A 26,829-nucleotide genomic window follows, 5' to 3' on the forward strand; every position below is an offset into this window, starting at 1 on the left:
ATTTTTGTTAATGTCTAAATAATTTAAAGCTTTCAGACATCCATCTGTTTACCACTTGACTGATTGTTGAGCAGTACTTTGCAGCAATTGGTACATTTTTCTTTGAGTCTGAAAAAAGCATTTCATTAGTGTTTAGTATTTAAGCAACATTTCCCTACAACTGGCAATCTGTTTACCTGCAGTCAACAGCCAATTCAAACCAAAAACATTTATATGCATATGTGCATTTAATTCACCAGTAAATGTGCATAAATCAACATATTGTACACAGACAGCATATGTATCCTTTTCGTCCTCCCATCGCAGATAGATTTATTGCACAGTGTGGTCTATGATGAAAGGCCTGCTCTCTGGAACTCTCCAGGGAGATCGAACCCCATCCTCGGGCTCTGCAGACTCAGCACGCTGTCTCCCCAGACCCCTATGCGAAGAGAGCCGCTCTCCCATTCTCTTTGTGAATTATGTATGACCTGCTGAAAAAGGCTGGGCTCTGCTGCTCATCAAACAATTCAGCATGAAGCAGAGCAAGTATCACTTCAAACAACAATCAGTTCAGTACCATGGCAGGGGCATTTGTAGTGCTGTGCAAGGGAAACATGATGAGTTAGGCATGAGGACACAGTGTAGAGGTGATAATGATTTCTGCTTTTGGTAAGTGCATATTGGTAGTTATTGGTATTATGTGTGTTCCATTGTTTTTTCAGGAATTTATTAGCATTACAAAAGACTGAATATGTATCTTTCATCCCTCACTGTGATAATAACAGGAACTGACCTGATTTTCAATACAATACATTCACTCATTTTTTGATTGAACCAAAAGCTGTGGTACTTGTACACAGCAGGGAGCTGACAATATGCAAACAGGGTGAAAATGTAGATGGAATCCTATATTCTGATCTTGGATTCAGATCTGAATAATTTGTTTCATTGTCTGATTATGTTATTCTGGGTGACTTCCAGAAGATTAGATTAAAAGTATTAACTACAAATAACAAATGAACAATACACAAATAATAAAAGTGCAATATGCCCAACAGCAAATGCATGGTTTGGATATGTGAAATACAAATGTTGAACACAAAAACAGTCTTTCATTTACCAGCAATACAAGTAATACTTACTTACAGCAACCACTGAGCATAATACAGATCCCTTCATACACTATGAATGTTATAATGTAATGACCATAAAGAAAAGCAAGAAAATGAAATTACTACAAAATTGTGAATGCGAATTGTTCCTCTACTTCATCTGATTTGGGGGGGGCGATGGGATTATAGGCAATCCCTGATTCTAGGACACAATACATTCCTAGAAAACCAGTCGTAAACCGCATCATAGCGGACTGAATTTTATTTTCCCTGACAAAATGCAAAACATTATAAATGGGAGTTATGTTCCAAAGAACTGGCTAGAAATCCCATAAGTATTTATTAATCCCATCCCAAGAGTCTTGATGGGATGGGATTGATAAATACTTATGTTTACACATAGAGTGTGTAAACATACCCTTATTAACATATATATATATATATATATATATATATATATATATATATATATATATATATATATATATATATTATATATGATCAATATTATGATACCCACTGCATGGTGGTTTGGCGACCGGACAAGGAGAAAAGCAAGATGCAAATCAGTCCACGGACAGCTGTTTAATTACAAGGAAAGCAATACGCAGACTCTCCTAAAATGAAATAAATACATTTCCTTCAGCTCTCCTTCACAAGTTTACTGAATAAAAACAACAAACTGAAAAAATGGGGGAAAAATCTTTGTCATCTTTTCACTTTTTTAAAAAAAATTTTGTAGTGCTTCCCTCTTTTTGTCACTTTTGTTGTCACTCCCCAGTCTCTTGCTGTACATTTAGACTTTTGTGTTGTAAATGTAAACCAATTAGTCTTGGCAAAGGCAGACTGTGATGAAATGGGGCCAGCCTATACAACCTAAGAACAGCACAAGGAACATTTCCAATAAACAACATACTGTTTATGCATTTCTACTTAGCAGATATTAAATGTTGTGCGGGAAAGGAGCAATATTGGAAGCATTTAGGAAGTGTCATTCTCTCAAGGTCTGTTTGACGTGCTCTGGTAAGAGAGCAAATACAGTTCTATAGCAAAATTTGTTGCCAATTATCTGACTGGACTGTCATCTGCTGGCTACTTACCACTGCTAATCATCTGACAATCTTAGAATGTTCAAATTTGCTCACAGTATATTTAATTGACCATTTACTATTATTAGCTTGAGGAAGTAACTTATTATTCACTACCATTTGCTAGTGCAGCACTAGCACAGGACAGAGGAAAGCACATCTACAGAATATGTAATACTCTCAACCTTCCATTTACCAGTTGTTGTCCCCACAAAAAACATTCCAAGAGATTTAGACTCCCCCCCTTAATGCAGTCAACCTCTTTAATCTTAAATCCCCTCTCTTACTTCTGGCAAAGAGCAGCACTTTGATTGCAACCTCTTAATTCTCAGGGCATCCTTGTTGTTGACCCTCTCCACTGATGTGCTTAATGCATTTCTCTCTCCCAAGTATCGATTACACTCAGACCCTCCACCACTCTCCACTGCCTTTCCTGGCCTTGGATCTTTACAAACATGGACAATGGTGCTGTGAAAATATGCTTCTAAAACAACAGGCAATGACAATGGCAGTAATCCCTGCAATTACAGTAATGGCTGTGACAGATAATAGCACTGCTGAAGTGCAAAGCTTTAAATGGGGGGGACAAACTCCACATTTAGCACATTTCCAGTTTGAAAAAAGACATGATATGTCAGCTGTAAATGAGGTATTGCCAATTTAATAATTTTATAAACCCTTTAATTACATACTAAATGTATTATTTTCTTTTTTTTTTTACTTATGGGTGAAATTCAGTTTCATATTCATAGGGACACATGCTGAATAAATGCAGGGGTGAGTTTATTATGTGCAATTGTGTGGGTGTGAATTCATGTTAAACCTGCATTACCAGTTTGGCGACACGATTGACAGTGATCTGCTCTTAGTCATCACACCTTTTTTAGTCCTCCTCACTTTAACCACTAAATGAGGTATTATTTTATAATTACAAATGCCATATACTACAACAAGATTTCATTCTTCATGAGTATAATGCAGAAAACAGGTTAATGAAAATGTACAGAAAACTGTACAATATAAAGAAACAACCATGTTCCTTAAATGAAACAGAATGTACTGAAAATAAATCTGGATTTAACTGATCTAACATAAAATTTTAACTGAGGGCTTATGGCTGGGTGTACATTTACATGGGACCAAGGGAACACATACAGAAAATATAAAATGCAGAAAACTACAAACAAAATTCATTCATTGCTTATAAATAAAGAGTTATCCTAACCTATCTGCATTCAAATATTTCAGAGATGAGCAAAGAGTGACACTTAAAGAACGTAGAAGGTATGTAACTCAGATGCTTTTATTTGCTCTTCAATAGTTACCCACAATACAGAGTTTTTAGATTAACGCAGTTGCCATAATGCAGTAGCATTCCATGGTCCTGGAAAGTACAGTGGCGGTATCACCCCTATCAAAGCTTGCTGGAACATGGTCTCCATGGTGCTGTAAATGAGTGAACAGATCATATCACTGGCAGAGGTGATCAGCGCTTAAAGAGGGATGTGTCTGTAGATTACATTTCACCCACAGGCTCCCAGAAAATGTCCGTTCTTTTGTTGGTTGAAGTAGCGTAAACTCTACATAAACAGTTTTAAATCTGTTCGTGAGCCAGTCTTATTAAAACCCCATTTCCCATGGTCCCTGCAGAGATGAGGTCATGGGACACCTCCTCACAGTCTCTAAAGACAGGGTGTGAGTAAAACCGGGGCTGATTTCATTTCCACAGCTCTGCACACTAATTCTCCTAAAATAATGGATATTGTTTCACAGAGAGAAAAACAGTTTGCTGAAATAAAGTAGTACAGGGAAATGTACATTGATGTAGATTAATTACACAGAAAACTGCTAAATGTCAGAAAGACTCCAGCACAGGTTACAACTTGCTACATTGTACGGAAGCATTCAACATGTAGCCATGTGTTGGACTCGTAAGATCCTCACCTGTGCCCCTCTGGAGTATGACCTGAAGATGGTGCAGAATCTACCCTGTCCTGAGGTGTCCCTGACAGACAGAGAAAGACAGAGAGACAGACAGTCAACACTACTGCGGTACTACATGCAGGACTATTTCAGGAACAATCTGCTTAAAAACCAACACGACAGAATTCTCTTGGCTTTCTCTCAATGACACCACACAGAAAATTAGGGCTGGGCGATATAGCTGTCGCGATATACTGTATGTATGTATGTGGCGTTAGGTTTCTTCCAGTATTGCTTTCCCTTTAGTCATACCTAATGCGGGAGCACACCTCCAAAGTTCAGTGAAATGCTTCCGGGGCAGAAAAATATCACTTGTATCTATATGTTGGTTAACTTACCTATTAGCTTTGAAAAACACAGCATATGTTTTCACTCTTTATCTTTGTAGCCATGTGTTTCTATCTACCACATGGAAGCAGCATAGTGCTGTTGCTGTGATATCAACATTGAATAGATACGAGTGGTGTTTTTTCCCCCAGAAGCATTTCACATGGCCTTGGAAAACTGGAGGTGTGCTTCCGCATCAGGTATGACTAAAGGGAAAACAATACAGGAAGAAACCTAACGCCACATACCGGGGATAGCTGATATTGCACTAAAAATAGCTATTTGATATATCGCGACTGCTATATCGCCCAGCCCTAAAATACAAAATTAAACTTCAGCTGTACTTATCTAATTTCCCCTACTGCCATTTTCAAGCCCTGGGTATGTTTTCTGAGGCTTCAATAGAAATTGAGAGGTTCAATGTTTAAAACAGATCTCCAATCCTATCTGAAGATACTGGACGGTTGCACAACACTATTGTGGAGTCTTGTGGAATGCCTTTCTTATCAGTTGCTGGTGTTAAAAGGCAATAAACCCCCTCTGGAGTTCTTCACCTCTAAGAACACTTTGAAGTAGAACTGCATTTGAGTTTTCTTATAGATAAGAATGAGTAAAATAACTCTTTGTTGTATGTCTGTCTAGCATATGCTTCTTGAGGCAATGTTGGAACTTCTATTCTTAATATTTGATTTGATTTAACTGTCATTGGAAAGTAAATCTTCCAAACTGTTGGACCTTTTCTGAAATAAGAGGTCAAAAACAGGCCACAATAAGGAGCTCATCTAATCATGGTGTACAATCCCTCAACTGGATAAATGCCTTTTATCTGCTTAAATCTACTGTTTGAATGTTCCAAAACTGGAATCTGTAGACAGGGACAAGCCAATCAATCAGAACATCCACCAATGGGATCTCTTAACATGTGAACACATGAATAGACAGAAAAGCAGTGCTGTCATCCTTGCAGATAAGATTACAGGAATAAAACACTCACATTACAACAATGCTAAAAGGTTCACTCACTGTAAGTGCATTGTTTATTCAACAGTGAAAAAGACGAGATTATCAAAAATGAGTACAAACACCCCAGATTGATTTCTGACTGAATCCCTATTGTAAACCATCCTTCCAGGGTTAGATAAAGCATTTGTTATCCACTTCATATGGCAACAGTGAGGGACAGCAATTCAGTCAGACAATAATTAAGAAGTCTGTTGGGTTACGGGATTACATAACAAATCCAAGGGATATCATTCAAATCCTTCAAACTTGGCAACTAAATGCAAACAGACATATGACCATATATGAAGCAGCTTGATTCTGTCAGTGTGCAGCACATAGCACAGAGAAATGGACCACCTTGGTGCTCTCTCTATGGGATAACTGTGCCCTTAACAGCAGCAACGTCTGCGTCATACTAGGCTTTTTTTCTTCTCGTTATGATAAGGTAAATCAGTGTAAGCAGTTCAACAACCACCTGTTTGCTTCCACTATACAAAATTGGCCAGAAGAAACCCTCTGCACAGCACAATTTTTCCCATTAAGTGAAGAGCCAAAATTTAGACATGTCAGACTGGAGATGACTCATCCAGAGACTGATGTCTTACATTAAGATCCATATAATTTTAATATGCCCAATTTAACAAAGTCAGAAAAGCGCCGGCTAAAAAGGTTGAGTCATCCCTAAAGGAGAACTGATTGTAAAATGGCTTCAGATGTTCCTTACATTTGCCAAGAAGAAACAAAAAAAAGCACTGCTCAACATTTAGAGATAAATCACATCCTCTGCCAGCACATGCTTGTGGGCCAACATATCCTTTATGTGTGACAGTTGAGAGCGCCTGCAATTATTGTTAAACATGCTAATGTTAATCCGCTTAAAAGCTAAGGCAGTGACCCCTATAGTCCTGCGCATTTTCCTTTCGCACCGGCAGTGTCCTACGCTGCCAACTTCACCCTGGTGCAGCTCATTGATTTCGTTCATTTAATGCTATATACAGAATAACATCTACATTCCAGGAACTGCAGGACTCTGAGACAAAAGATCAGCGCCAGAAATTCCGGCCAATGCCATATCCGTTCCTCCAGCAGCTGTAACAAATGAGGGCAATTTCATTAGCGGGTCGATTAAGGTAAAAATGAATAATTTAGACCTGCTTTCAGGACAGCGAGAACAGGCACAATGAAGGATATATTACATACACACACATACACATACACACACACAGTGCTCATGTGCTTGGGCTGGAACAATTAGATGCCAAGAGTGAAACTGCAGGAACAACATAAAAACTTGTCAGGTTTTATACTGTAGAAAGGCTTTCTGCATGGTTGCAAAGTGCACTATTGCATCCGTATTGTTGTGCTATACATACCACAGTTCCAGCTTGACTCTTCTCCCATCCAGAAGAATTGTGGTGGTTTTGTAGTCAATCCCTGGAAAGAAATAGAGACATGAAATAAGGAGAGAGCAGGACCTATCACGGGTGCAGGGCTAAGCCTGTCAATTGCAGGCATAAAACCCCGATCAAACAGGAATGTGCCATCAAAAATGCAGCTTCTTCAACAATAAAAATACTAGCTGACACTGCTGAAGTTTCTAATATATACATATTTGGTCTATACAACTGAACAGATGAATTTTATTAGACAGCTTTCTTACACAGCCAGGTTCTGGTGTTTAAATCATCAATTCCAAATATCTGATTTTGTGACCTACAAACATTATCTCATCTCTACAGAGAATGAAGGTAGTGGTCCACTGTTATGGCCTGGCCAGCAAGGGCCTTTTGTTAGAATCGGAGCCATGTAGAGAGAGACTTGCGTCAACGGAAGGTCAAAATGCTTGATCATCACGTGATTCACGTAGACTTCAGATAGTTCCAGGAAGTTCTTGGCAGGCAATTTGAATGCGTAAAAACAGAGAGACAGAACTGCAATTTTTGGTAATTAGTTGTCAATAAATGCATTGCATAGCACACCAACATGTGTATGTAATTACATCAATATATATTTTTAAAAAAGTAAAATTCGGTACTATTTGAGGATTAGTGTGAACAGCTAGCGTTACCTGCCTTGTTGACATATTTTAGGCTAATATTACCTTGGTTAAAGAGGATGTTGCTGTTGTTTATTGCTTTGAATTCTTTTTTATTATTATATTCTTAAACTTGTATGGTAGTCAAGAGCAATCATATCCTAAAGTTTATTGATATATTTAGAGGGAGGGGAAGGGAAGGAATGTTTCAAAATTCAGATCAGATTAATTTTCCACCATTTCTTTAAATCATGGTGGTTTCAGTAATCCCACGGTAACTGAGGGCCTAAGTAATCTTAATGACTTATTGACTAATGTAATCTTTATGACTTTCAGACCGACAGGTGACTATCAATGATTATCATGAATTCATTAAATAAATCTCTAATAAACTCAGAAACATGAATAGCATGTCATGCAATACGTCTGTGCCCTTTCCCCCGTGTTGTCCACGCATATAGTCTCCGCCATGGTTTGCTGTGCTGCATTTTGTGATGCTCCAATCACTCGGAGAAAGGAGTACGAAAGTACGGTTTCCCCACTGGCATGGAGAGGAGAAAAAAATGGTTGGCTCAAGTTAGAAGGAGCAATCTTACTATCACTAAAGATTACAACAGCAAAAAAATATGTGAGGTAATCATATTCAAACGCTGCATTTGCACTTTTTCACAAAGATCACACCATTGGGAAGCTTAATGTTTGGTTATTAAAAATAAATTTGCCATCAATCCAAAATCAGCTGAGCTGCAACATAACATTGACAGGTAATAGTAAACAAAATCACAAAGCCCAAAAACACTCAACCCATAAGTTACGTTTTTGTTTACTGTTTAGAAGTCTCAAATATGCACTCTAAATCCATATCAATAGCAATATATCACAAAAATAGCTCTCTTCCTTATTATTGTGTAACGTTAGCTTGTACTCCAAAATGGATATCCTCATTTCACCACCTCCACCTACCACTCTACAATCACATGCCCCAATGTTATATTTAACAAATATTCAACTCCTCCCACCCTGCAAAAAATTAAGTTTAGAAGCCTTTTACTCTAATTCCACAGCGTTGGATGAAATGACTTTAAGAGAACAGAATTTACAATTAATAGGCTGTTTGTGGTTAATGTTATGTGTTGCTAACTTTATCCAGTATCCTAGCCTAATCTGTTATCTGTTAGCGTTCCCTAAATCTACTAATTTAGTAATTTAAATACACTAACATGCTTTAATGCACATGTTAATTTGATTCAGATGTGCTGGTAATATACACAATCTGATTCTTTAAACGTCTTACCCTTTAAAAGTGCATCACTATTCTGCTGCAACTCTACTGTGCTGCTAGTATTTGCTGCTAACTTCCAGGAACTATTGAGAGGCTCCACGATCCGCCATTACTGTAAAAAAATGGTCCATTGGAGAGAATGGAGATGACGCTACTCTCTCTCTACATGGCTCTGGTTAGAATGTCATTGTTACACAAATGTGAAAGATCTTTGGCCAGCTCTATTTTGTTTTGATAAATGAAATTTGTGTTTCAACCCAAAAATGAAAACAAAAGAAATGGGTGACTTAAAAATATTTTATTTCCTTAAATGGGAAATGAGCCAGGAGAAACAATGATCCAATCCAGTACATTCCATTTGTAAAAGAAAATGCACATGGCAGATTCAGAGAACAACTGGCAACTTTCCAGACTATGCTAAAAAAGATTGGCCAGTTAAAGTACAATATTTGCACAAATTCCCTTTAAATGCTAGTATCAGTTTCTGAATGTCCTGTGATAAAAAGAGGCTGGGAAAATGGGAAAGATGGTGTCTCAGTTTCCCAAGACATTTCATAAACTTTGCCAATTCAGTAATTTGGTAAATGTTTCAACAATAAGATAAACTCATGAAATTTCTTTTATTTTCCATTTATTTTAGAAGGTACATCCCAGCGATGGTTCGAAACAAATGTATTTCAACCATCTTTAAGAAAATGATTAAAAAACAACTAGCAAAAAAAAAACTGAAATGTAGAAAGTGCCAAGAAATACGTGGAAAAAACAAACCTGTCCAAAGTGCACTAGAATTGGAATTTACCCTTTTGAAAGATTTAAAAGTAGTGTCTGTACATTTGTAATGCTGAATAATGGCAGATGGCTTTAACAAAAAAAAAGAAGTCTGCAAACTGGAATATGACAGTTGGAAGGGAAAAAAAAAATCACATGTACGCCTTGGAGATGCATTTCCCAGACGGAAAAATTTAGAGAACTTTCGAGTCTCCAAACTGATGACAAGCTGTCATGTCTGGTGCAGGATTGGTTACAGACAATGTATTTAGTCATTGTGATATTAAAAAATCTGGTTAGCTAGCAAGGTCGATTTTTAAGGCATTATAAACAACAAATAAGTTTAAAACTTCAAAATAAACTAACTAATGACAAAAGGTCAAGGAGAATCTGTGTTTCAGGCTCTTCAGTCCAGTTTTTTTCTGCAGGTTGCTCCCCTAGAACATCACATCCAGTTTAGATGGATTTTCCCCACCCATGTTCTAGCAGGGTAGGGCGTTTTGGGTTTGTTCCTTGCTTTATAATATGCATACCTACAAAACTGTTAAGAAAGGAAAAACATTTCATTTACATTTCTGGCGAGGTTACCTTTTAAACTCCAATTACCACTACAATCCCAAAGTATTTAAGGTCTCCTCCAAAACCATCAGTGGTTAGGAGGTGGTTCAGAAATACTGCTTGCTGATATACTCTAGAGGAGCAACAAGTAGTTGAAGCAGTTTAAAATTTAATGAGTAGACGGACTGATGGAAATTCTTGACAATCTCTCCATCGAATTTTCAAGCCATGAGTCCTCTAGCACCAGGGGTGTAACATTTACTGTATGAAATACAGCTTTCACGATGCACTTGATTTTTTTAAATACCACTACAGGGAGGTGGAATATTTAGTTTGTCCAAGGTAATTAATGTAAAGGGGTCCAGTTAGTCTGTTGAATGCTTGGGTTACATAAATGCTGGCAGACTACAATATGAACATTATCCCAAACAGAACACTGTCCAAGTGCATCCCTTTGAACAAAGCTTCCTCCTCCCAATCTCACACACAAATCCATCTGTGTCTGCATCAAACCCCTCCAAGAATTTTTTTTTAATGATCGTATTTGGTTGGTTACAATCTACTGATAAACCCTGCTATGCCAGAGGCCATGTGACAGCTTTTCCTCTGTTTTTACTGATCCTTTTGCATCAGTTAATTTGGTGCTTTCTGAAGCTGTTCCACAGCCGTTTTCATATTATTTGGAAATAATGCGTACAGTAATGGCATCATTCTGAATTCTCCAATTACCCTAAGAATCCTGGTATGCTGACAAGAGGAGGAGCCATGGGAGTCTTGTGCACAGCTGCCATGACTGTATGATCTTCACAAGTTGCATTCAGACCCACTGTGTTATTATGTCTTGTGTAAACACCACATCCTTTGCTTATGTTGCCAGCACTCCTTCAGCCAAACCCACCTAAAAAAGAAAACTAATCACACCCTACACAATTGCAGTCCCGCTTTCATCCAGACTGTTTATTTGCACACCAAAAACTGTCTCCCAAGTGAGTACAGCTCCAAATGAGAAAACCCAACTGGCAGTGCCACTAAAACAGAGAGACAACGGCCTTGACAAAGGCCATGACTTTCAGCACCAGTGGTCCGAGAGCACTGCCGGTGACACAGCATCCCCCGAGTGAAGAGCATCGGTCACAGACACTGCACAGGGAGATGAATCACAGCTGCTGCTGCAGACCAGTCAGTCTTCAGGGCGAGAAGCCAGACCGGACCAGCAAGACCATACAGGGGCTGTCGATCATGTGTTCCTCAAGCATTATTAAACATCTAAAAGTGACGCAACTGAGGAGAAGACTACATCGCAGGCATTCAATACCGCTCAGGAGTGACCGACTCAAACTTAGACATTGCTTCACCTACTCTAAAAACAGGGCCAAAACAGGGCAAAGATCTGAGTCTATCTGACTAGCATCCATGAGCACTGCAGTTCAACACCAGATTCACTTGATCTCCTCACTGTATTAGTCAACCAGCTGCCACCCTCAGAATGGTGGGCTGTTATTAGCTCCTCCTCCATACAGCAACATCCCTTTCAGCAGTTTAATACAAGGGGTAGCAGGTGTTACTGAGACAAGGCAGGCTTCCTGATCACTAGCTCCAACAGACGTTGAATGAAGGCCATCCGAGCGAAACACAGGAGCATTTCAATCTAAAGACTGAATCTGCAAATTATTCATGCATCTATTAACGTAAATGTTTTAGCTTCTAGCACAGAGTGGCGTGGTATATACTGAAGGATATCTAAAGTAACTTCCTTTCTGATTCTACGAAAAGAAGTCTTGAAATACGGCAAATCTGATTTTGACAACAGTAGGAGCAGAGAGAGAAACTCTGGTCATGGAATTATACCTGATGACATCTTGCACTGCAAAAGCAAGCAGTGGTGGTTAAACCGAGCTAGCTACAGACTACATACTGCTTATATATGTATATGTTAAAACAATAGAGGAAGCATGTGACCGTATTCTGGTACAAAGAAAAAAAAAAACAATGCCCTTTCTGTAAATAGTTCCTAAAGCTTCAGAAAAGAGGAATATGTTGATCGTAGGGTGACAGCCGCACACCCATGTAACAGCCATGCTGTGACCTCACCAAGCTCCATGATGTCATCACGCTTACAGGTGTTTATAAGGTAACTGTTAAAACGGATGACTGACTGCCCTTTCCACCAAAGAATCTACATGACCCATTGGCAGGACAATAATCATATTAGGTAGGCCTGCAGACACTCAAGCACACAAAACCACTGCGAATTTCAGTCCCAATGAAACAGGACTCAGCAAGTGAACCTTGGGCTAAGGGGCTCCATTAACATCCGAGGCAGGAGAAAGCTGTTGACACTGTACTGCTAGCTGCCTTAAGGGACTGTGGCAGCCACATAACAGTCAATTCAGCTGATATTCTTCTCTCCATGTCAAGCTAAAGTGACTGTCACCTGCTGCTTTAAGGGAAGAATGAAGACCGCCAATTCGATCTGTCCTCTGCTATTCAAATATTAAATTTTCTCTTTTTCAAATATGAAATTGAAAAAAAAAATCAATTGACCCATGACCCTCAAAATATTCACAAATGATTCCCTTCAGCTTCCTTTCTTGTCCAAGCAGAAAAGTGTCTTACTGCCTTTAGATCTCCATCACAGCAGACAGCATGTGAGAGTCCTCTGTTGTTCAAGCAAAAGGACTTCACCCATCTGCAGAGGTGCTGCTAGGCTTTACTTCGCATGCCTCTGATGAGAGAATTTCTATAAAAGATTTTAATGATTCATACTTGCAGTCTCTTAAGAGAAGAAGCAGTGCCGGCTGTGATGAATTATATATTTGAAGTATGAAATATTTATCTCAACAGCTAGGCCAAATATGCCTCCTGGGAAGAAAAAAAAACAGCATGACATTTTGCACTGGCTTTTTGACAGTCTCCTTGAGTTCTGCACAGAATCTATGACAAGTGCCACTGGATCCTGACAACCACTCTGTTTTATTGTTCCAGCAGCAAAAAAGGAGCTTTGTGGGGCATTTCAGACGTTAACGGTTGTAACAAAACCCACCACCCATAACTATTAAGACACACTGGAAGAGACAGCCCATCTACGGAGTGCAGGCCTAGTAATACAAATTTAGAATAGGATTATTCTGATAAATTCACTCAAAGACAAATTCTTGTATGACTCCTGAGGCAGTAGTTTGCAAGGAATGCCAGTCAAAGCAAGAACAGAGTAAATCATTGTGAAAGATGATGTTCTTTTGCAGATAAAGACAGAGAACCTAATATGTGCTGAAGTACAGCAGACCAGGCAAATAGAAAAAAAAAATGTTGGCGTAGTCCCCTCTAATTAAGGCGAGATACATTCAGTGTGTGATTTATCCTCTGCGGCACCTCTGTATTGGAGTACAACAGCAATGCTGACGCCAGGCCAACAGCTCTCTGCTCCTTGCTCCATTCAAAGTAAGCCGGCCTGATGAGCCAAACTCTACTAACAGTATGCGGATTGCTGTGGCCCAGGCCTTCTCAGTCACAGTGTGGCAAAATCAATTCTGACAGGACTGTGAAATGTCCCACATCTAACCACCCAACATCTCAGGAGGAGCCAGCTCCCTTCAACCTCGCCACAGAGGCGAAAGCAATTGGTCACCCCACATTAATGCTCATTTAGACTCCTGTGCCAAGGGGGAAAAGTATTTTGTTAATTGTTTCTGCTAAAAACCCGGCTTGTTCAATAGGTATTTTGTTCCAGTAGCCTCGTCTGTCACACAACACTTGGGACAAGCAAGCTGTAACATGCTTTCATGCTCAGAGAGACGATCAGGCAGGTTCTGATAACTTGAGCTTTGTAGAGGTCAAGATGTGGCACATTCTTTCTGAAAACATATTAAGCTATATGAATATTGGGTACATATATATATATATATATATATCTACACACAACATGTATGTTTGTGTTTTTTTTTTGGGGGGGGGGGGCTTTTTTGTTCGCTGTACATCACACAGGGTGACATTACACAGAAGCATACTTTTCTCTTGTGTGAATGATGTATACAGGTCTAAGTTCAGGTAGCTCCTGAGAAAGACATTTTGTTGATAAAATAATCACAAACCTAGATATGATACATATTAGGTCTCTTGCTCTAGTTGGTATCTTATGAAGGTTTTATCAGTCTTGTAAATCCTACAGGTTGCATGCGACAGATGACTGAAATAATCCCACTTCCTTACACTAGCCCCTCTAACCCAAAACTGAAGGGTCACTGACACTGTAATTGTGAATGTAATTGATCTTGCATAGTCCTAAACACAAAATCAAGACACAGCAGAAGACATTTTGTGCATATATCCCTAGCTCTACACCTTACATTATGAGAGAATCCATTAACAAGAGTAGGCCTCACATTCTCTTTGCTGTGTAATGAATTTCTAACATCCAGGTCTCAACCAGTGGTCTTTCAATTGAATAATATTTTAGGTCCCCAACTTACTACATACTGTACAGCTGATTTCCTGAAGAGTGAAGATTTACGTGAAACTTACCACTGCTGTATGCATAAGGGGACTCGGCTGATCCGTCCTGTAGGCTGTCCAGGATCTCCCCCTTCCCCACGTCACTGTCTCCCACCAGGAGGAACTTGAGGAGATAGTCATAACTCTTGACTGGGCTGCCCGGGGTGCCCATTTTTCCTCGCATCTGAACCAGGTGAGGTGGGAGATGGGTGTACCCGTAAACACCTCTCCCGGGAGCACCCTTCTTGTACGTCCCGTTCCAGATCAAACGTTTACTGCATGCACCTTCACATTAAATTCGTCGACCTACTCAGAATTCCGCAGGAAGGGAGCTAGCGTTCTCTTCAGCAAGGATGTGGAATATTTCGGGGTATCTAAACAGTATCTAACGTCTCTGGCATATAGCTAACTCGCTAAATACAGTTGTGAAAACCTGTCAAAGCCGTTGCCCTAGTTAACAGTTGCAATCTGAATGACGCTCACAAGATCATATTGAACAAAGCTGGGGTGACGGCGTATGCGTAGACACACTACCTAGCAAGCGAACTTAGCCAACTTCTAATTATCCGTCCGACAGCTCCCGCCGAGAACAAATCACCAGGTAGCCAGATAACAAAATGGTTTTGAGGTTGAACAACTGGCTCTTACCACTCCCGATGGCTGCACGTCTGCTTAAGATATTTGAATTTCAGCAGTTTCCATCAAACCACACAGCTGTCTATCTGACTGCTGTTTACCAAAAACATGAGCAAGAAATCCAGAATGCAATGCAAACGAATTTTCCTGTTGTGCTATGACCTGGGAAGAAAACCACATCGATGTTTGCTATGATGAGCTCTGGTTACGTTTTAGACTATTGTTCTGTTCCGAGAGGTTAGGTAGCAACACAAAGAACATATTTCGAATGAACTGCCAAAATGTCAACTGGCTGCCTCGCTATCTCTATTCTCTAGCAACAAATCATTGCAAACAACAACAATAAGTATGGCCAGCGAGATTATTTTAGCCAGCTAACTCTGCCAGCTTTACACCTATTCAAAAAAGGACTTCGGACACTTACGAGGGAAATCCATCATATTAACCATACCATGATCTGCCAACTTGCTAGCAGGCTAGTCCGGACACCGGAGTTGTTATACGTTAAGTTAGATACAACAGAGAACATCTCTATTATTATACAGTGTATCTAGCTTGCTGACCTGAACCTCACATCCAACGAAACTAGATATGATCGTATATATGTTGTGATGTTAGCTAGTAAGATAGCCGCAGAACATTTTCCGTCCAAAAATCGAGTCCAGAGCCAGCAAGCTAGCTAGCTACTGTAGCTAGAGTACGGCGGAACATCCGACCGGCTAGCCAATACGTGTAAACAAGAGTTTTAGCTAGCTAGCTACAAATCTTGCTATTACTCTGGCTGGCTAGTTGGCTGGCTAGCTGTTGATCGTTAAATACTAAGCTTAAAGATAAACGAAAGACAGTCACCCGAGTACACAAACGATTCTGTTGCTGTTGCTTCCGCTTCAAGGCGACGAAAACACGGCATGCATCACTACTTCCACTCCGAGGTTTGGTTCCCGGCCCTACCTAGCTCGCCAACAAAGATCGCATACTCCAACGGTATTTGTACAGACACTTTCGGCGCAAAACGGTCTGATTCCTTAGGTATGATGACACAGTGATTTGAGATCAAATCAGAACTGGAACCTAAGCCATATGAATTGAAATAGTTTGGATTTTATTTTCCAGATTTGTAGCTACTCATGTCCACTCAGGCAGTATACAAGTCACCTAGCTGCTGCTGCGCTGTCACTGGCGGGTGACACAGCACACGCTGCAACTCTGCCCACCCCCAACAATTACAAATCCCACCCTCTTCCGCTTTGAAATTGATACACCGCTGGAAGATTTCCAGCCTTAGGTTATATAATCAGTATCAAAAACCTAACTGGACATATGAACGTATATCAAGAGCAGGCTGAACACAGCCTTGATTAATATTATCTCTCATAGTAGTGCCATTTGTTGGGAAAAAACAAACACTTTTATTCACGACCTGTATGAAATTGAATAATTTCCGATTTTAATTCATGAACACTATGTTGACACATGTAGCTATTATTGCAATTTTGACAGACTGAACATTGAACATTTTGCCTTAATTTAAAGGCAAATCATTTTGGAGACGTTTTAATTTTGCAAAATGGCAGTACAAATTTGTGGGAAATAAATAAAACTGACAAGATGTATCTTAACTACATTGCAGATAACCTATTTTTGGTACAAGTTTCATAAAATGAAAATTCTGCCTACTGTTGTTGAAGCTAAAAGTATTTGGTGGCTCATTATGAATTTGAAACTCCCTAACCAATCAAATCATCCTAGACATGCAACCGTTGAGGATGGAGGCAACAGAGGAGTTAAATGTGTGACTAGTATATATCCATGGTTCAGCTCATATTCAAAAGACCACCTTAAAATGCTTTGTTAGCATCTTAGCACGTTGGTATGACTTAAGTTACTTCGCTAAGGATGGAAGATATCGAAAACTTTCTCACTGGCTGCTGAGGCTAGGCGAATTACTTAATAACTGTAGTAACAAAAAAAAAGGGGGGGGGGGGCTGTTTTTACTCCATAAAATAGATATTTACAGTAGATTTTTTTTACTTATGAACTTCCTTAATTGACCTCAATCAAATAATGAACACTCATTTTAAACAAGAAATATTCTGATTTCAGACTCAGATGTCCAGCTGACTGAGAGAAATGTTAGCTTGTTTTTACTTATTGGCACACGTTTAATTTCACTTTCGATATGACCCCCAAATCTATTTTTGTTAATGTCTAAATAATTGAAAGCTTTCAGACATCCATCTGTTTACCACTTGACTGATTGTTGAGCAGTACTTTGCAGCAATTGGTACATTTTTCTTTGAGTCTGAAAAAAGCATTTCATTAGTGTTTAGTATTTAAGCAACATTTCCCTACAACTGGCAATCTGTTTACCTGCAGTCAACAGCCAATTCAAACCAAAAACATTTATATGCATATGTGCATTTAATTCACCAGTAAATGTGCATAAATCAACATATTGTACACAGACAGCATATGTATCCTTTTCGTCCTCCCATCGCAGATAGATTTATTGCACAGTGTGGTCTATGATGAAAGGCCTGCTCTCTGGAACTCTCCAGGGAGATCGAACCCCATCCTCGGGCTCTGCAGACTCAGCACGCTGTCTCCCCAGACCCCTATGCGAAGAGAGCCGCTCTCCCATTCTCTTTGTGAATTATGTATGACCTGCTGAAAAAGGCTGGGCTCTGCTGCTCATCAAACAATTCAGCATGAAGCAGAGCAAGTATCACTTCAAACAACAATCAGTTCAGTACCATGGCAGGGGCATTTGCAGTGCTGTGCAAGGGAAACATGATGAGTTAGGCATGAGGACACAGTGTAGAGGTGATAATGATTTCTGCTTTTGGTAAGTGCATATTGGTAGTTATTGGTATTATGTGTGTTCCATTGTTTTTTCAGGAATTTATTAGCATTACAAAAGACTGAATATGTATCTTTCATCCCTCACTGTGATAATAACAGGAACTGACCTGATTTTCAACACAATACATTCACTCATTTTTTTGATTGAACCAAAAGCTGTGGTACTTGTACACAGCAGGGAGCTGACAATATGCAAACAGGGTGAAAATGTAGATGGAATCCTATATTCTGATCTTGGATTCAGATCTGAATAATTTGTTTCATTGTCTGACTATGTTATTCTGGGTGACTTCCAGAAGATTAGATTAAAAGTATTAACTACAAATAACAAATGAACAATACACAAATAATAAAAGTGCAATATGCCCAACAGCAAATGCATGGTTTGGATATGTGAAATACAAATGTTGAACACAAAAACAGTCTTTCATTTACCAGCAATACAAGTAATACTTACTTACAGCAACCACTGAGCATAATACAGATCCCTTCATACACTATGAATGTTATAATGTAATGACCATAAAGAAAAGCAAGAAAATGAAATTACTACAAAATTGTGAATGCAAATTGTTCCTCTACTTCATCTGATTTGGGGGGGGCGATGGGATTATAGGCAATCCCTGATTCTAGGACACAATACAGTTCCTAGAAAACCAGTCGTAAACCGCATCATAGCGGACTGAATTTTATTTTCCCTGACAAAATGCAAAACATTATAAATGGGAGTTATGTTCCAAAGAACTGGCTAGAAATCCCATAAGTATTTATTAATCCCATCCCAAGAGTCTTGATGGGATGGGATTGATAAATACTTATGTTTACACATAGAGTGTGTAAACATACCCTTATTAACATATATATATATATATATATATATATATATATATATATATATATATATATATATATATATATATATATTATATATGATCAATATTATGATACCCACTGCATGGTGGTTTGGCGACCGGACAAGGAGAAAAGCAAGATGCAAATCAGTCCACGGACAGCTGTTTAATTACAAGGAAAGCAATACGCAGACTCTCCTAAAATGAAATAAATACATTTCCTTCAGCTCTCCTTCACAAGTTTACTGAATAAAAACAACAAACTGAAAAAATGGGGGAAAAATCTTTGTCATCTTTTCACTTTTTTTAAAAAAATTTTGTAGTGCTTCCCTCTTTTTGTCACTTTTGTTGTCACTCCCCAGTCTCTTGCTGTACATTTAGACTTTTGTGTTGTAAATGTAAACCAATTAGTCTTGGCAAAGGCAGACTGTGATGAAATGGGGCCAGCCTATACAAGCTAAGAACAGCACAAGGAACATTTCCAATAAACAACATACTGTTTATGCATTTCTACTTAGCAGATATTAAATGTTGTGCGGGAAAGGAGCAATATTGGAAGCATTTAGGAAGTGTCATTCTCTCAAGGTCTGTTTGACGTGCTCTGGTAAGAGAGCAAATACAGTTCTATAGCAAAATTTGTTGCCAATTATCTGACTGGACTGTCATCTGCTGGCTACTTACCACTGCTAATCATCTGACAATCTTAGAATGTTCAAATTTGCTCACAGTATATTTAATTGACCATTTACTATTATTAGCTTGAGGAAGTAACTTATTATTCACTACCATTTGCTAGTGCAGCACTAGCACAGGACAGAGGAAAGCACATCTACAGAATATGTAATACTCTCAACCTTCCATTTACCAGTTGTTGTCCCCACAAAAAACATTCCAAGAGATTTAGACTCCCCCCCTTAATGCAGTCAACCTCTTTAATCTTAAATCCCCTCTCTTACTTCTGGCAAAGAGCAGCACTTTGATTGCAACCTCTTAATTCTCAGGGCATCCTTGTTGTTGACCCTCTCCACTGATGTGCTTAATGCATTTCTCTCTCCCAAGTATCGATTACACTCAGACCCTCCACCACTCTCCACTGCCTTTCCTGGCCTTGGATCTTTACAAACATGGACAATGGTGCTGTGAAAATATGCTTCTAAAACAACAGGCAATGACAATGGCAGTAATCCCTGCAATTACAGTAATGGCTGTGACAGATAATAGCACTGCTGAAGTGCAAAGCTTTAAATGGGGGGGACAAACTCCACATTTAGCACATTTCCAGTTTGAAAAAAGACATGATATGTCAGCTGTAAATGAGGTATTGCCAATTTAATAATTTTATAAACCCTTTAATTACATACTAAATGTATTATTTTCTTTTTTTTTTTACTTATGGGTGAAATTCAGTTTCATATTCATAGGGACACATGCTGAATAAATGCAGGGGTGAGTTTATTATGTGCAATTGTGTGGGTGTGAATTCATGTTAAACCTGCATTACCAGTTTGGCGACACGATTGACAGTGATCTGCTCTTAGTCATCACACCTTTTTTAGTCCTCCTCACTTTAACCACTAAATGAGGTATTATTTTATAATTACAAATGCCATATACTACAACAAGATTTCATTCTTCATGAGTATAATGCAGAAAACAGGTTAATGAAAATGTACAGAAAACTGTACAATATAAAGAAACAACCATGTTCCTTAAATGAAACAGAATGTACTGAAAATAAATCTGGATTTAACTGATCTAACATAAAATTTTAACTGAGGGCTTATGGCTGGGTGTACATTTACATGGGACCAAGGGAACACATACAGAAAATATAAAATGCAGAAAACTACAAACAAAATTCATTCATTGCTTATAAATAAAGAGTTATCCTAACCTATCTGCATTCAAATATTTCAGAGATGAGCAAAGAGTGACACTTAAAGAACGTAGAAGGTATGTAACTCAGATGCTTTTATTTGCTCTTCAATAGTTACCCACAATACAGAGTTTTTAGATTAACGCAGTTGCCATAATGCAGTAGCATTCCATGGTCCTGGAAAGTACAGTGGCGGTATCACCCCTATCAAAGCTTGCTGGAACATGGTCTCCATGGTGCTGTAAATGAGTGAACAGATCATATCACTGGCAGAGGTGATCAGCGCTTAAAGAGGGATGCTGAAGGGGAAAAATGCAAATGTGTACTGGTTTTGTGTCTGCCCATTCCGATTAGAGCAATCAGAGGCTCTCCAGGGAAAAAAGGCCATCTGGTCCCAGCAGTTGGTTCTAACCAAAATCCAGACCCCCATCCCCCACTATGCGGGCACCATTTGAAGTGTTCAGCAGCACAGTTTTATAAACATACGCTCAGGTTTTCTTTATTCGAATGGAAAGACAAAAACCTGTAATTCATTTGTTAAATTATCTTGAAAACGAGACAGGAACAAAAATGAACATTAATAATCCATTTTGAGGTTGTGAGAAGCAAACATAATGTGAGTAATGTCTAATAATCTATCATCATTACATTTATGCCTTTTAAGCTTGAATCCACATAATGTACTTTATGAACCTTAATTTACTGTTGGTACATCACACTGTGAAGTATTTAATTCAACCCTCCATTGTTCTCATTATCGAAATCAATTAATACCAGAGAAGTGCACCGTGGCATTGTTTTCTGTTGCCACTTCTGTTGTGTGTATTGCATCAGGGCCGTTGCTGATGTGGCAAAGATGATCTCGCATGCTTGAGCTAGGAGCTGCTGGTGGGAGCAGCTGGTGAGCTGGCAGTTAAGCCATATCCCCTGTCTCCTGGCAACCGCTTGCTGAGAAGCAGCCCAGTTCAGGCGCTTTATTCCCATCCACACTGGAACAAGACTAGAAGTGAATTTCATGTGTTCAAATGACCACTGGAATCAACGGACTCATCCACAACATTTACATCACCACACCTGAGAGTGGTAAAATGAATGTGATGTTTTATTAGCTGTAGTTGCCTTTGCTGTCATTACATTTTTTCTAACGTCATTAAGTCATTTAAATGAGGGCAGAATTTTTCATGGTTCATTATATAAAGCTAACAATATTTGAAATCCATAATCAGTTTATACAAATAAAATATTCTCTACAATCATATTGACATGATTAGGAACAAGCAGGTGTTTATTTCCCAGGTGTTCATGGCATTTAGAACTTTTAGGATTATTATATATGATTATTAGTTATTGTTTATTCCTGTTTAAATGGTTTTGAACAATAATGCTTTATTAAAAGTGAACCTTCCAAATTAACTACACGTGAGCATCAGAAGACAACTGAAAACAATGTTGTATTAATTAATCGATGTCTGTCATAAACAAACATTCTCTCCATCAGTCTCTATTGCACGATGACATGCACCTAAAATATACACCTTTGCCCCAGTTTACAGTTGCTATTTGTATCTTCAGCTTAACCTTTTTTTCCACCAATTCCATTGTACCTTTCTGTCTGGTCATCCATCAACATCTACTCCAGACTGTTTACATTCCCTGCAGTATAGTTTGGTGTCTGTAATAACTCATTTGAAACCTGCTCTCCCTGTCTCTCTCTGCATCTCACAATGGTTCTCTCATCACATAGCCTACACAAGTATTTCAGAAATGATGCACAGCATTTATCACCAGTGCAATTGGGTACATTGGGTAGAATGCTTTAATGTGAATGAATGCAACAAAACATTTTATAAAGCAAAAATACAGCTTCTACTACAGTAGCAGCAACTGGGAATAATGAAGGATAATCCTGACCATGAAATTCATTGAAATCTCATTTTATCTGATAATATAACATGGAAAACAGAGCAGGGATAATATACTGCAATAATTTACATTTGTAAAGACTGCAATTTCATTGATACATGCAGGTCATTTTGAAAAATGTATCTTCAACACTATTGACAGAGGCCATGGCATAGTTTCCATAAGTTGGAAATGGTAATATTTTAACAGAGTTGACTGCAAATAACTAATGACAAGTCACATGTTGACTCTATACAAATATGTGATCGAACAGAAAGGTAAATATTTTATAACCAATAAATATTTTGCTTTTAAAACCAATTTAATGCATTTAATGTTCGCTTATGGAAGTTACAACACTGCATTTCAACAGAGCATGCTGTTAGATTTTAGAGAGTGTAGAGAAGCTGGCTGATACTTCTGCATTAAATGAGCTGAAAAGAACAAAAGGTTAAAAGAAACAATAATTTATTTTTAAAACCAAACAACAAAAACAAAGAAACCAACCTACACCAACCTAAAGCAAGGACAAAATGAGCCTTCACCCTGCTCCCCAGCCAAAACTGTATTAAATCAACCTTCAATTACTCAGGTGTGACTTGATAACATCCAGGTTCAAGGGAGAGGTGGTGAAGGCTTTCCTTCACAGAGGGCTCCTTACAAGGATATACACACTTCACTGACCTGAAATGTTTTCGTGAATTAAAGAAATTACATTGAGCATGCATTTAAAAGTAGTTATTAAATTATATTACAAAATACCAACATCATAGCAATACCATTTGACCTGCAAACATATTATTGTTATATTTTGACTGTTTGTTCATACTTTAATCCCAACAGTCAAACAAGTGTTGAGTCCTCTGTGTGTTTGAGTCTGGGTTTTGGGTTTAAAGGCCATTTTCTCTTGAAAAAGAATAATAAAAAAAGAAAAACAAACAACAGGATGTTTCAGCACTTTTTACTTCTGTCTCCCCAGGTAGCACAAAACAATATACACTACCATAGCTATGACTAACTGGCAGCCACAACGTTCTAAGAACATGTGGGAAACTCATAGAACACATCCTATTGTATGAGACATTCTCAAAACCTTGCAGTTCAAAGTGAAAATCTGAATTTATACTGACCTACAAAGAGAACACAAGGCTGTGTCATAACATGTTTTTCCAAATTATTTAGAAAGCATGCAAAACGTTCAAAGGAATATTAAAGGAATAATTGATTGGTTCCCTAATCTTTATTCAGAACGTAAATGACAAATTATGAACTGGAAGTTAATGATGGTGATCAAGTAATGAACAATAAATCTGACTGACTGATACTCTGCAAAGTAGAAGCCACGGCAGTAATTTATGGACATGTCTTACAGCACCAACACATTCAACAAGTACATCAATCATCTAGTGTTCTTGTTTCTGCACCCATCATTTTCTGTCAGGTGTTTATAAAGCCAAGAGCCCACTTGAAATATTAATGGTGTGGTGACTGTTAGTCCACTGGAATGAAGAACCATATGAATTTCACAAGTCTGAACTGTCTCATCATGAAGCCATGAAACTGCAAGCTGCAGGCTAACATCTGGAGATAAAAATGCACAGCATTTGGCACTGAAAGCAAACAGGAAAGAATGAAGGAATTAGATCAAATTATCATCAGTTGACTTTTTCCTTAATAATATAAATTGTCTGATTTGGTTGTGCATACGTGATCTGCTGAACAAGAGTTGCAGAACGTTTCTGTTTCATGTGGCCTATACCTTCGGAGGGCATGCGGCATGCCTTAAATATAACCACCTCAAAGTGGTCTACTTCTCTTGACTGTGCTTTGTACTGTAATAATCATTTCAAATAAGTGCATCTGTGACAGAATTTGAAAGCTCCATCCATTCATGTCTTCATTGTACTTTCACTTTAGATAATAAAAAAATTACAGTTTGTAAGTAATTGAATATTGATAGTCATGCCTGCATTTAAATGCTTTCATTTAAAAGCAACATCAACATCTTTGGATTTTAAAAAACAGCAACAGAATAAGGTGAAATAAATTAGTTTTAGGCTCGTTGCTGTCATCTTAAAATACCTGCCTGGGAAGCAAGCGACACTTACTAGAAACTTCAAAAGCAACATGCTTCTGTGTGACACATCCTCACCGATCACTGACAAAATGATTAATTTTGCCAGACGTCTGAAACAACATGTCTTTTTCACTGTGAGGTTTACCATTTTTATGTGCTTATAAATTCATAAAGAGAGCACCCATTCGTCCCCAAACACTCCTATGTGACAGTCATATCTGATTCTCTTTTGCAGCTATGCACTTTGGTGCCAGTTACTGAATGAGTTTTGTTTGTTTGCGGCTCTTTGCAGAGTGGCTCCCGGTCTGCACCTGAGCCCCAGCTCCTGTAAACCACTCTACCTGTGCTGTTGTAGGTGCCTTCCTCGGCTCTCTGTGCTCTTGTGTCTCTAGAGGAAGATACTCTTCCACAGGCAGCATCTAGCGCAGAGCCTCCTACTTTGTGTAGCAGCAGATGTTAGATGTTCTTCATCTCTCCATCAGTTCAGATTAGCTCACAGCATTTGTCAGTCAGCACAGAGTGGGCAGACATTCCTCTGTCACCACAACAGTATGGATCACTTTCACATATTTTTTTCTGAATTGAGTATGTAAGTTGAGCAATCAATGTATGTTAAGAAAATTTGATGGAAAGTGTAACAGTGTGCCTCCATTGTCAAATGGAATCTTCTCTGGTTCAACACAACACTTTCACTTCCAGTTTTAACCTGAATTAAAATATTACAGATAACTTTCTCCATTAAAAGAGAGCAGTAGATACAACCACAGAGGTACATATGAATACAGAAACAATAGAAACATATGTTATTGTCATTGTTCACCGCTCATCAAAACTATCCTGCAGCAATTTGCACACTGAAAAATAACTTCGTGCCACAAATCACAAACAGCACAATTTTCTTCAGCCCAGTGTTGAACAGCACCTGCTCATCAATCCTGTACCTTTACCTCTTCATGGCTGTTAAACAACTGTTCCAACTAACATCCATTCTTTCTTTACCGTCCATAGGCATATATTGTGAATCACAACATGTTTACCATTGGAGAGACTGGTACATTCTACAAAGTGCAGAGTTTGAGCCATAGCCAGTGTGTCAGCTGTTTGGAAGTGAAAAGGGATTTGTTTTGCGGGCAGTGAGCTGTTTTACAAAGGCCGCTCACCTTTCAATCTGTCGGGCCAGCAGATACATAAAATACAGGTGAACGGGGGACAGAAGTTCCTGAAAGCTACAAAGGAGTGACTCATCTCTTAGGACAGTAGCACCACCAGTTGGGGCTGGGAGGTCAGCAGGATCTGTTATAAAGTGGGTTGTGCTTTCAAAGATATCGGCAGAAAAAATAAAAGTAAAATACCTAGTCAAGTTTGAAAGTTGTAAACAAACTATGCCTTACAGTATTGTACATAATTCTGGATTAGGTAAAAAGAAACAATGCTCTCTCATTTGAATTAGCTTGTGTGAATGTGTGTCCTTTCAATTTGTAATTTCATGCCATATCTTATTATCTTATTCATTATTCACTTGAGAACATCATAAAAAGAGACACATCAGCATAAAGTAAATGAAACTGATCTCAAAACTATCAGATCCTCAAAATTCCAGACAGTACAGTGATATATTCGAAGTTGTGAAGTTGTAGGTAATGAGAAAAGCAAGATTCAATGGACAAATGTAAGGAAACACTTTATAAATCGAACAACCCAAACACTGATTCGACTCGGTAATAGTAAAAAAAAAACAAAAAAAAAAAAACAAACAGGGAGAGTAGGTGGTGAATGAACATTTTCCCAACACACAGAAGCACACATTATATGTTTACCAAACCAAAATTTGAGTGTGACAATTCATTTATGATAGCTCTGATTGATGTGTTGTGTCACTAACACACATTACACAGAGATATACTAAACTCAACTAGGTACCATTCCTTGAGAAGGCACTGTATCTTTTTGTTTATAACAAAGTAAATAAATCTACTACTAATTCATCATGCTGATTA

General features: G+C 38.5%; 1 protein-coding gene across 1 annotated transcript; it reads right to left on the reverse strand.

The window, feature by feature from the left end:
- Positions 1-3,855: 3,855 nt before the first annotated feature.
- On the reverse strand, positions 3,856-16,431 carry LOC118778779 (ras-related protein Rab-40C-like). The gene is made up of 4 exons (XM_036530530.1): positions 14,659-16,431; positions 6,868-6,928; positions 4,127-4,187; positions 3,856-3,864 (listed from the first exon to the last, which is right to left on the reverse strand). Exons 1-4 carry the CDS (start codon positions 14,810-14,812, stop codon positions 3,856-3,858), a joined length of 285 nt encoding a protein of 94 aa, XP_036386423.1. The 5' UTR covers positions 14,813-16,431.
- Between the last annotated feature and the right edge of the window lie 10,398 nt (positions 16,432-26,829).

The sequence above is a fragment of the Megalops cyprinoides genome, chromosome 1 (genome assembly GCF_013368585.1).
Source record: "Megalops cyprinoides isolate fMegCyp1 chromosome 1, fMegCyp1.pri, whole genome shotgun sequence".
NCBI lineage: Eukaryota > Metazoa > Chordata > Actinopteri > Elopiformes > Megalopidae > Megalops > Megalops cyprinoides.

Bases quoted from the DNA above. Each gene is read 5' to 3' on its own strand.
- LOC118778779 (XM_036530530.1), bottom strand. From the start codon at position 14,812: ATGCGAGGAAAAATGGGCACCCCGGGCAGCCCAGTCAAGAGTTATGAC. The intron at 6,929-14,658 runs GTAAGTTTCACG...ATTTCTTTCCAG, and splicing joins CCCTTATGCATACAGCAGTG to GGATTGACTACAAAACCACC. The intron at 4,188-6,867 runs GTATGTATAGCA...TCTGTCTGTCAG, and splicing joins AGAGTCAAGCTGGAACTGTG to GGACACCTCAGGACAGGGTA.